Source organism: Diabrotica virgifera, chromosome 8 (genome assembly GCF_917563875.1).
Source record: "Diabrotica virgifera virgifera chromosome 8, PGI_DIABVI_V3a".
NCBI classification, from domain to species: Eukaryota; Metazoa; Arthropoda; class Insecta; order Coleoptera; family Chrysomelidae; genus Diabrotica; species Diabrotica virgifera.
Window position 1 is genome coordinate 81157210 of NC_065450.1, and position 12765 is coordinate 81169974.

Genomic DNA, 12765 nt, shown 5'->3' on the forward strand with positions numbered 1-12765 from the left:
TTTATGCTGGTCTTTAGATCTACCATATTGTAAGGAATGGAGTGGAACTCAGTTTAGAACCAAGACAAACATTGCTTAAGTGTTATGTTTGATCTGCACTTCTGTATGGTGCCGAAGTGTAGACGCTAAAAGTATCGATCATGAACAGAAATGAAGCATTGAAAATGTGGATTATTAGACGGATGCCGAAGATACCTTGGACAGCAAGAAAAACTAATAAAGAACTAATAAGAAGGGTCAACAAAGGTAGAAAATTACTAAAGACTCTTAAACACAGGAAAATAATATCTTATCGGGGACAAATAGTGAGGGAAAATCGATATAAAACATTACAACTGATCCTTAAAGGCAAAATAGAAAGCTGTAGAGGTGTAGGAAGAAAACAAGTTTCTTGGTTAACAAACATTCGTGGATGGACTCGACTCAATCAAGATATCAAGATATCAAATGCAGGAAAATTATTTCATATTGCAGAAGATCAAGAAGCCTTCGCAAAAGGTGATCGCTGAATCGGATAATTACGATATCTCACGTGAAGAAGATATTACTTCCGGTTCAAATATCGACTTCAAGTTCTACTTTCGGTCACTACGTTGGGTGAAAACCTAGGACTTATGAAGCCAAATGTTGGTCCTTTTTATATTCTCATACAAGTGTGAAGAGGTAAATTATTATTTTTATTAAATTTTGTAAATTTTATTTTTATATACAACAGAAATGCCTTAAAATATATTTATACTGGTTTTAACTCATGTCCTTGGCTACGATTTTGATGTGCTAAAAATAATAATATATATTTTAGTTTGAACGACTATTTATTGTACAATAATAATTACAACTTACCTATATCACTCGTTATGCCGATATGTTTTTCCCACAGTTCTCTATGACCAGGATCAGCTGGCCCCCAGTTGGTGTCTTTTAATGATGAAGTAAGTCTCTAAATAAAAATAGATATTCAAATAAAATAAATCATGAATAAGAATATTAAAGTTTCATTAAGTTCAATAAAATTGATTTTAGTTCCCACAATTTTTTTTATTTACAAACAAATTTATATATCTTGCAAACCCAAACAGTATTCCATACTTTTTCCTGTTTTTTTTACTGTCTTTTTAGTCGTGCTGCTACTATAGTTTGTTGTATTTGCTCGCCACAAGAACTCAACCAACCATATATTCTAGACTCTAGACTTTAGTGTGATTTATACGTAAGTTATCTTAAATTAAAACTAAGTACATCATCGTCATGTTCCATGTACTTTCAGAAAGTTCGTGGTTGGTTACCATCATAGCTATCTTATTTTTATTCACTGCCAGCTTAAATAACATGCATGTATCAATACCATACCAATCTCGCAAGTTCTTCAACGATGCATTATATCCATGTAAACCTTGCATAATATTTTGTAGCAACCTATATTTCTGATACCTCTCATTACATGTCCGAAATACTCCAGCTGGCTCTTGTTGACGTTTTTATATTTTCTTGATTAGAGCTACGTGTTATAATTATTATGTAGAATAGGTCTTTTCAGCTTATTTTTTATAATGTTCTCTAAACCATTTTGACGTATGCCTGCATATTCTCACTCATTTATGTCTTCGTATCTTAATTTAGATATTGGATTAATTAAAATTTGTAAGGAATATTGCTGCTGCTACTGCTGAGTTATTGTCTTCTTCCTCTTTATGTACCTATCCGTGACGAATGTTGGCGATAATTACGGCAATCTTAATCTATTCTGTAGCAGCGTGGAAAAGCTGCACAGATGTGTTGAACCAGATTCTTAGATTATTCAACCAGGATGTTCTTCTTCCTAGACCCCGCATTCCAATTATTTTTGAGTTGTTTATTGATATACATATATTTAAAATACTAGTTGAAAACTAATGCATTATTGACATTTTTATTCTAAAGGATGCCTAATAACTGCTATTCGTAAATTTTGGTCATTCGCAATATTTTTTAAAAAGTGTTTATTACAAAATATAAATTTAGAAGACTTCATATCTAATACAATCTGCATATCCACCTTCCTTTAGAATTCATACCAGCACTGCATCTGGTCTGTTAGCTGAGGTTTTAGCTTTTGGCTTTTCCAGGATGTCTTTTTTGTCTTATACATTATTTCAATTTATGTTCTGACTCTTAATTTCTTCATTAGCAGTCTCGGTTATTTGTGTTAATCTTCAGGCATCTAATAATTCTGTTATCTCTTTTGGCTATTTATTATTCCAATGTTATACTTACCTCTTTTACACTGAACCTACAGTTTCAAAATATTATCGCTCATATTTGCTATCTCCTAATATTTTTGCTTTATATGGTCTCCAGCATCCAATCTCTTAGTTCTCTGTTTTATCTTCTCGGTGTTGCTTTGGTTTTATTGCTTGTCCATTTATTCTTCCTATTTAGCCATGCAGTTTTCAGCGTTTTATTTCCATGGCTATTTAAATTATCTATTTTTATGCAAATCGATTCTGGTAAATACATGGTTACATCTCTGTACCTCCGTATAACACAGCAGATAAAACACATGCATTGAATAACTGTTTATTTTGGGTTTAATGGTGAGCCTATGTCGTATTATTAATAGCCGCCTCTCTTATTCCCAATCGTCTGTTTATATTTTTTTATTTGCGCAATTTCGGCTGCTCTTACTGCTTATTCTAAGTAATTATGTTTTTATGGGCATGTTATATGTTTTTTTATCGCTTACGTTAGTGTCGTTTCACTTCTTTTGATCCTAGTACTGTCACCAGTGGATCATCAGAAAATCTAATAGTAGGGGAGCAAAATATGCTAAATGTGCAGTCACTCGAGCGTTATAGGGACCTATTGGGTTGTGAAGAGTAGGTCCTAAAACCAAAAAAAGTAAAGTAAATTTTTCCATTTTAGTGGGCGCTCGCCATTTTTTAATTTAATTTGCCATTTTCAACAAGATTTTTTTCAGACTATAGCGCCATCTATTCATAATTCGAAAAATGTTTCGAATAAAAGTTAATTATTTTTACGTAAGGAATCCAAATCGGCAATAAAAATGGGGACTCCTCTTTAAGATTTAAAAGTAACCCCCCACCTCACCTCTGTGGGGGGTTGTGTTTGGTGCCACTCGATAGATTTTTCATAAATATTGAATAAATGCATTTAAAAGTTTTTCGATCTGATGTTCATTTCGCGAAATATCGCGGGATTCGTATTTAAAATATTAAATTTACCCCCCACACCTCTCCGTGGAAAGTCGTGTTTGATATCATTCGATAGATTTTTAAAAAATATTGAGCACATATTATTTAGTTTTTCGATCTGTCATTCATTTCGCGAAATATTCGCTTTTTCCTTGTGAAACGTTGGGACTCCCCCATTTTCTTACGCCCGGCTCAAATCGTCAGATTCTTGAAATATACTCTCTTCTGCATGTACTTAACTTACCTTTTCTTAATCTGACAATTTCGAGTTTTTTTAAGGATATATTTTTTTTCGGGCCCCCCTTAACGAACTCCCCTGTGTTAAGAGCCAATATATGGTAGAAGTACATGTTAGGGTACCAGTTTTCTCCCCATATGGTAATCTGACGCGCTCGAGTAACTGCAAAAATCACCGCTTGGGCTCCCCTGCCATAAGGTCCAATAATGTACAGTAACAAAAATATCTTTATTGTAACTGTCCGATGGAGAGATTAAATCTGATTGCCTAATTATTCTGCCTGATTGGGTTTTATTCTGAGGGTATCATTTGGCGGGTTAACATTCTATATATTGAATGGGGTTCGATTGGGTGGCGGCTAGAACTATTTTACAGTTCTCAGTGCATAATGGACAGACAACTTTAGAGCTTGGCATCCCTATCCCTACGCCAGCTATTGTTTATCTCCTAAGCTCTCTTCGTAAGAGAAAATAGGTCCCAATTCTGTAGTCCACCTGATACGCACATATCCTTCTCGTCCCATACCTCGACCGTAAGGGCGTTAAATATTCCCGACGGAGAGCAACAGCGACCGGCAGATTCTAAGACGCATAGAAACGGATTTTCATTGGATTTTCACAAGCGGAGCTGTATCAGCAGAATTGTTGTTATCATTCATTTCATTATCATTCACAAGAAAGTTATGCGTGATGTCGAAGAGAATACTTTGGATGTTGTCAAGCAGTCTGGATGGCGACCGCCGCTAACTTTAGTCAGGGTCAAAGAGTGCGAAATTGGCAACCGGCTACGCGAATGTTAGTGATGAGCGACAAGCAGAAAGAAGAAAGATAGATGCCACTGTTAAAGAAGAATGTTATGTATTCCATGGACCAACCAGAGGACAAATAACTTAATTTTAAATTAGCTAAATGTCAGCAAACGGCTCTCAAGCCAAGGCCACCTTTATAAATTAAAACACTTTGAACATGTTATGAGGTCAAACACAGAAAACATGGAAAAAATTATTATCTAAGGAAAGGTAGAAGGCGGAAGATCTCGATGAAGTTCCTAACAAGATCATCATCATCATGGCTTATTCACTCCTGGCGGAGTGTTTGCCGCCTTTTTGGGCTGTCTGATTCATTTGTTGCGGAGAATCAGTCCGCTGTTGTCTATTATTAATATAGCAGCGTGTGTGAGTTGGCCTTGTAGACAATTTTCCTCCATTCTTTCCGGTCTTTACAAGGATCCTTCCCATTGTAGATTCTCAGCTTCTTTATAACTCCTAAGACTTGATCTTTCTATCTTGTTTTTGGGTCTTTACTTTGGTCTCTTGGTTGTTGGTCTCCAGTTATTCGCTTTAGCGTAGGGTCTGGGTAAGCTCTTTCTGTGTGTCCCGTGTGTCCCAGCCACCTGAGCCTTTGCACCTTCACGAACTTGATTATGTCTTCACCCTGGATGACTTCTTTAATTTCTTCATTGGTTAACCTTATAAATTCGCCTACACTTATCCTCACCGGTCTCATTCTTCGTCGAATTATCTTTCTCTCTAAGATTTCTAACCTCATTTCATCTTTTTGTGTTGGTCACATAATCGTCTCTGCACCATAGGTGATTACTGGCCTGATTGCAGTCTTGTAAATTTTTAATTTGGTTGTCTTACTAATGTGTTTTTCTTTTAAGAATTTTTGGTAGTTCCAATAGGCTTTATTACCCAGTAGGATTCGTTCATTTATTTCATCCGTTCTATCGTTTCTGCTATTCACCATCACTCCAAAGTATTTAAAACAGTGTACTCTTTCAAATGTATATGCACCAAGCTTAATTTCTTTCTCGATGTTCGCATTCTCTCTTAAGCACTTGAGTATTTCGTTTTCCTTTGGTTTATTACTAGCTCCCTCTTCTTTGCTTCTTTATCTAGGATTAACATTATATTCTGCATGGTTTTTAAATCTCTAGTCCATCCTAACAAGATGGTACGACCAAATTACAGAAATATGGAAAAGACCTATGTGTGTGTGTGTGTGTGTGTGTGTGTGTGTGTGTGTGTGTGTGTGTGTGTGTGTGTGTGTGTGTGTGTGTGTGTGTGTGTGTGTGTGTGTGTGTGTGTGTGTGTGTGTGTGTGTGTGTGTGTGTGTGTGTGTGTGTGTGTGTGTGTGTGTGTGTGTGTGTGTGTGTGTGTGTGTGTGTGTGTGTGTGTGTGTGTGTGTGTGTGTGTGTGTGTGTGTGTGTGTGTGTGTGTGTGTGTGTGTGTGTGTGTGTGTGTGTGTGTGTGTGTGTGTGTGTGTGTGTGTGTGTGTGTGTGTGTGTGTGTGTGTGTGTGTGTGTGTGTGTGTGTGTGTGTGTGTGTGTGTGTGTGTGTGTGTGTGTGTGTGTGTGTGTGTGTGTGTGTGTGTGTGTGTGTGTGTGTGTGTGTGTGTGTGTGTGTGTGTGTGTGTGTGTGTGTGTGTGTGTGTGTGTGTGTGTGTGTGTGTGTGTGTGTGTGTGTGTGTGTGTGTGTGTGTGTGTGTGTGTGTGTGTGTGTGTGTGTGTGTGTGTGTGTGTGTGTGTTTGTATTACATTTATTATGGCATCATGTGTGTGCATTTTGCTACGTTATGGCATCTGCGAGCGTTGTGGCATCATACACGCGATGCCATAAAATTTTAAGTCGATTTTTAGCATCTACGGCATTATATTGTCACAGATGGCGTCATTTTAATATTTTGTAATATTTTGGTGTGTATGATGCCATAAGATGATATCGTTGTACATTCACACACATCTATTTGTTATGGCATCATTCTCGCTGCGTATATAGTGCTGCCCCCTACGATTAAAATAATATGTGCATGAAATAATTTACACTCCTTTGGAACATGATGCCATTAGGTACGAGCTATCAGAAGCGAGTGGTGTGTACCTAATTTGCGGAATTATATCGATTTATACTTTGTTAGTTTTTTGTTGTTGTTGTTGTGGCCGTTATAAAGATAATGTAGTGTGTGTGATGTTATCATGACAATGTACGTAAACTTCAAAAATTCAAAAATATCACAGGTCAACCAGGGGCAACTGAAGCTCTAATATATTATTTTCTCGAAGGTTTTTGGTGGTTGGTGCACTGAATGTGAATCTGGGGTCAAAATTGTTGTGTCACGTCAAGTTTTCGAGATATCCTAACCTTTATTGTATTATTTTTAATATCTCATTTTTGATAACTTTGAAATAAATGAAATATAAAATGAAAATACTGAAAGCCAAGGGTAAACTAATGCACTACACGCAACATAGAGTATTTAATTTTAGAATGTGACCTAACAGTAAAAAATATAGAAATACCTAAGTACAAAGAAACCTTAGGAAGATAGCAACAAATGAAAGACTAATGGAAAAAGGACAAAAATTGGCTATGGTTTCATAGTTATTGAAAGCATTAGATGGAAATGGAACCAAAAAACAAGCAGAATAGAAAAAGTAACAAACAATGCAGAACCAGCTAGTTCATAAAACTAGCTCAAGAAAACCGTGACCAGACATCTCGTAACGCGACAATTCGTAACCGGACAAGTGGTAACGGACAACTCGTAACGGCGACAGTTCGTAACAGCGACACTTCATAACGGCGACAGTTCGTAACTATACAAGTTCGTAACGGACAATTCGTAAACGTCCAAATTGAATTATTCTGTTTATGTTTGTTAACGTGAAAACTAACTGTTCTTACAGTTATAATTGAATGTTTATCAATTTAACGAATCAGTACCGGGATGAACATGTTTAATACATTTTATATTTCGTGTTTCAGAATAATATATTAAAAGTCCTTAATAACAAACAAATATTTAAATACATACAAACTTTTAACAATATTTTTAAAAGTTTATCCCTCTCATTGTTCCTTAAATTTACATATACCTAGACAAAGGACTAATGAAGTAATTAATGAAATCTTTAAGCCGGCAACCGTCTTTAGACATTCCCAACTTTTTAAGTAAACATTTTGTAAAGGAAAACAACTTTTCTTCTTCTTCACTTGCCTTGTCCGTTGCGGACGTTGGCTATCATCATAGCAATTTTAATTTTGTTTGCGGCGTTTCTGAATAACTCGATCGATGTTAGTCCAAACCATTGGTGTAAGTTTTGAAGTCATGAGTGTCTTCTTCTTCCGGGTCCGCGTTTGCTTTCTATTTTACCCTGTATTCTTAGTTGGAGTATATAATATTTATCGTGTCTCACAATATGACCGAGGTATTCAAGTTTCTGTTTCTTAATTGTGAAAGAGATTTCTTTTTGTTTTCCCATTCGGTGCAGTACCTCTACGTTTGTGGTATGAGTCGTCCAGGATATTTTGAGGATACGTCGATACACCCACATTTCGAATGCCTCCAGCTTTCTCATTAATGTTTCCGTCAGTGTCCATGCCTCTGCGCCATACAGCAAGACTGGAAATAAATAGCACTTTTGCAGCCATATTTTTAGTAGGAGAGATATGTCGGATCGGGTGAATATATTATTAATGTTGTTAAATGTTGCTCTGGCATTTCAATTCTAGATCGTGTTTCAGTTGTTTGATCCCATTTGGAGTTGACGACTGTTCCAAGGTATATATACGAGTCAACGTGTTTAATTAGTTGTTTTTTTTTTAATTGTCTGGCAGGTTTTTGAATTTGGCTGACCAGCATCCATTTTGTTTTATTTATGTTGAGGTTAAGTCCTCTTTCTTTACTCGTTCTTTGTACCATGTCCATTAAGATACTGTAAAAAACAACACTTGTCCAAAAATTAAAATTTTGGCAAATCAAGAAAAACTTACCAGACATCTGTTGTTTTCTATAGAAACATCCAAATGTTCTATGTAGTTTACTCCGGACATAATAGATTTTTACAAAACTAAATGTGTCGGATGGATAAAGAAACTACTATTCTATGAGAAGAATACATAAAATCGAATTTTCTTAAAATGGACATGTATTGTTTTTCAAATAAACGCTTCAATTTTAAAAATGTTTATTCTGATACTGATTTATTAAATTGATTATTTTTTTCACCTGTCAAATTCTGACGTTTTTGCTTTTTCAGCCAATCACCACGCGTCTTTCTAGCCAATCATTTAGTGTAATACTGATAAAACAGCCTCTTCCTTGATAAAACAGTCTCTTCCCTGATAAAACTTAAGGTACCCTAAATTTCACATAATACGTACATACCTTAATTATGAACGACATTGGAAAATCTCATATTAGTTATAAAAATTGTGTTTTTAATAATTGTTTATTTTTGATTTAAACAGTTTTTTATGTATTAACAATATAATAAATAAATTGGCTCATTTTTAAATCATAAAATAATTTATCTATAACCTACTTAAGACATTGATCCTAGTTGTCTTAAAAATATTTCACAGATGCCCGTATTTACTAATAATACATATTGGTTCACAAAATAATCTTTTCAAATACCACTCGTCCTCTAAATTTTGCTTGATAAATTTTTTCGTTTTCATACTTAAACTTCTTTATTTAGGGTAAAATCACTCAAACAAACCGAAATGGATAAAATCATTCGTCCTTCGGACTCGTGATTTTATCATTCGGTTTGTTTTCGTAATTTTACCAAATAAAGAAGTTTTCGTGAAAACAAAAAAATTTATCGATAAAATTTAGAGTACTCGTGGTATTACCTTTGATAAACATAATTTCATTTATAACTGTTTAACAGTTAGTTTCAACGTTAACAAAAATAAGCAGAATAATTCAATTTGGACGTTACAAATTTGTATAGTTACGAACTGTCGCCGTTATGAAGTGTCGCCGATACGAACTGTCGCTATTACGAATTGTCCGTTACCATTTGTCCGGTTACGAACTGTCGCGTTACGAGATGTCATGGAACCGAAGAAAACACAAAGACGGAACGAGAAAAACAAAACAGGCACAATACAGGGACATGAACAGATCTAAAGGTAATAACACAAACGGAAGGAAAAACAAAGTACAACAAGTTAAGCACAGAAAAAAACAAAACAATTCTGAAAATGGCATCATGGAAAGTAAGAGGTATAAATGGAAAGGCAATAGAACTGCGGGAAGAAACTAGAAATAAGAACATTGAAACAGTAGCTTTAACAGAGACAAAGAAGGAAGGAAGAGGATCAATAATATTAGAAAAAGGAATGTTACTAATATACAGTAAAGTGGTAGAAACGAAGAGAGCTCAGGCAAGAGTAGCGTGCATAATAAAGATGAATATTATCAACAAAGTAAAAAATTGGATATAATACAACGAACATATACTAAGAGTAGACGTAGATATGGATACAGAGGAAACCAATACAAAACTAATCATATGCTATGGACCAGATGAAGACGCAAAAAAAACGAAAATAATGAGTTCTGGGATAAGTTCCCAGAAGTGATAAATATTTGTACCTACAGAGAAAATTATGATCACAGGAGACATGAACAGTAGAGTGGGAAAAGAAGCAGAAAAAGGGAACAATGTCATTGGACCTTATGGGGAGGAAAAAATAAACAAAACTGGAAATTACCACTCAAATTCTGTCTAGGTCTAGACAATAACCTGGTGATTATGAACACACACTCCCGGCATAAAAGTATACACAAGATCACAAGAGAAGTCAAATCAAGAGAAGAACAATCAATTATGGACTATACTATAGTGCAAAAAGCAGAAGAACTGGATAAGAGACGTAAGGGTGAAAAGGTGTTATGAAATTGGCAGTGAACACTATATACTGGAAACCACATTCAAAAGCAAAAGAAAAGAAATAAAAAGGAATGAGAGCATAAACAGAAAACACAAATAAATAATAAAAAAATTATAAACTAAGGGAAGAATCAACGAATCAACGAAAATAATATACACAGAGGAGCTAGAGAAAGAGATGGAAAATGAACACGAAACAACAGAAATAATAGAAGAAGAATGGGAAAGATTTAAAAATGCGATGATAAAATCAGCTAATGCATTTGTGGGACTACAAGAAACAATAACAGAGAGAAACGAACATCTTGGTGGAATGATGAAGTGAAAAGATAAATAAAAGAAAAGAAGAAATTATAAAAACAATACGTAAAAGACAAAACACAAAAAAATATGAAAATTATAAGAGACAAAGAACAAAAATGAAAGAGATAGTGAAGGAAGAGGAAAAGAAAAGTTAGGAAAAATTCGGAAAAAAAATGGAAGAAAACAGCACAGAAACTGTAAAGTTATTTTATAGAACACTGAAGAACCTAAAAAGCAACAAAGAAACAAAGGTGAAACAAATAATGAACAAGGAAGGAACAATAATAAACGATAAGAAAATAATGGAAAGATGGAGGGAACACTTCGAGCTGATACTGAATGGAAAACAAGGGAATACAATGGAAAAAGAAAGCCAGATCAATAGAGGGTCCAGAGAAACACGGAAAATCAAGAAACTTTATAAAAAGAAGAACTGGAAGAAGCAATAAGAAAGATAAAGATTAGAGAAGTACCAGGAAGCGATGAAGTAGCACCAGAAATGATGAAATATATAGAAGTAAAAAAAAATTAATTTTTATAATTTGTTTAATTTGTTTTCATAAAAAAATTACTATGCATATAGAACCTAATATGGAAAATAAAAGTAATACCCAGACAATGGACAAATGCAGTAATTACAGTAGAATCCCGATTATCCGTGCTCCTTGGGACCGGAGGTGGCACGGATAATTGAAAAGCACGGATAATTGAGAAGCACGGATAATCCGAACATGTGTTTCTTATGTATAATACATAGTCGGAAAAATGAAAGAATACCCATGAACGATCACATCAAGCACTTATTTTGTATTTGCTGTCTTTTCCTATAAATAACAAACGTTTGTTATAGACAAGGACAGCAAATACAAGGAAAGTGATTGATGTGATCGTTCATGGGTACTCTTTGAGTGTGGCATCAAGAGTGTGGCAAGCAAAACCAATAGCGAAGAACAGAAGACGACGAAGCATTAAAGAATGGAATAGTCACATCTCGCAGATACTAGAAAGTAAGAGAAAAACTTGGCAAGAAGCAACACAAATTGCCACCAATAGGAAAGAATGGAGGAAGTTCATTGAGAGTTAGACGAAACTCCCGACACCTCAGAAGATTAAGACACTGATTAAGATTGAATGAATGGCCCAACACCGAAAGGTATCAATGAATCTACTGATTAACTAAGTAAAGAAGTAAGTTTTTTCGCATCACCTTTTAGTTCAATTGTTAAACATTAAAGAGCAGGTGTCCAAGAATCAAGAAAACAGAAAATCATCGGCAATAGAAGAGGTGTGAGTGATATGAATTAAAAAAAATAATAATAGATTAAACAAAATTGTAGAGATAAATATCTGCAAAAAAAGAAACACAAGTTAAAAAAAAAAAGAAACGCAGTCAGTAAAAACTCTTAAAACACCTCAAAAACCCCATGGATGCCCGAACAAATAAAATCCGTAATGGCTTTCTTTAAATTTGATTTGAAGAAGGAAGTAGTACCAGGAAAACAAAAATGTGAATAGTGCAAATCAAAATACCCAGTATTTGAAATGAGAAAATTTACGGATATAAAGTTTAATTTGAAAAACTATTAGAGCCGCAATAAGCGACTAATAAATAATAATGACAATAAATTAATAACATAGATTTTATGCAAATTGTTTGCAAATAACTGACAAAGTTAAAAAAACAAGAATTTGTTCTGTAATTTATTAGTTTTTTATTATCCCAAAAATGTCGGGCATAATTCAAGTATTAAGTCATGGTGTGTCAAGTGTGGTATTTATGACATCTCAAGGTACATGTGGCATCTGATGCCACAAGTAATGATATCATAGTTTTCCCTGTAGTTTTGTTTAGAAGGAGGGTATAACAAAATTAGAAATATATTACTGATCCACACCTAATTAGAATCAACCTAACGTATGTAGACTTGATGATGCCACTTTGCAGTCTGAAGCACAGATGCCACAACAAATGCGGCGCCGTGTGTGTGTGTGTGTGTGTGTGTGTGTGTGTGTGTGTGTGTGTGTGTGTGTGTGTGTGTGTGTGTGTGTGTGTGTGTGTGTGTGTGTGTGTGTGTGTGTGTGTGTGTGTGTGTGTGTGTGTGTGTGTGTGTGTGTGTGTGTGTGTGTGTGTGTGTGTGTGTGTGTGTGTGTGTGTGTGTGTGTGTGTGTGTGTGTGTGTGTGTGTGTGTGTGTGTGTGTGTGTGTGTGTGTGTGTGTGTGTGTGTGTGTGTGTGTGTGTGTGTGTGTGTGTGTGTGTGTGTGTGTGTGTGTGTGTGTGTGTGTGTGTGAAAAAATGGCTTGGATGCGAGTCCGTTAGCCACAGATTTTTATTTTATTTTTACCTCA

The 12765-nt window shown here is 35.0% G+C and overlaps 1 protein-coding gene across 3 annotated transcripts in view; it reads right to left on the reverse strand.

Moving 5' to 3' along the window:
- Positions 1-658: 658 nt before the first annotated feature.
- LOC114337564 (sodium- and chloride-dependent glycine transporter 1) overlaps positions 659-12765 on the reverse strand; it is a 175052-nt gene continuing 162945 nt past the window's right edge. For all 3 annotated transcript variants that reach the window (XM_050659899.1, XM_050659897.1, XM_050659898.1), the window contains 2 exons: positions 844-940; positions 659-777 (listed from right to left, as the gene is read on the reverse strand). In XM_050659899.1, coding sequence (XP_050515856.1) covers positions 734-777; positions 844-940 — 141 coding nt within the window. In that variant the 3' untranslated portion in view covers positions 659-733. The remainder of the gene's footprint in view (positions 778-843; positions 941-12765) is intronic.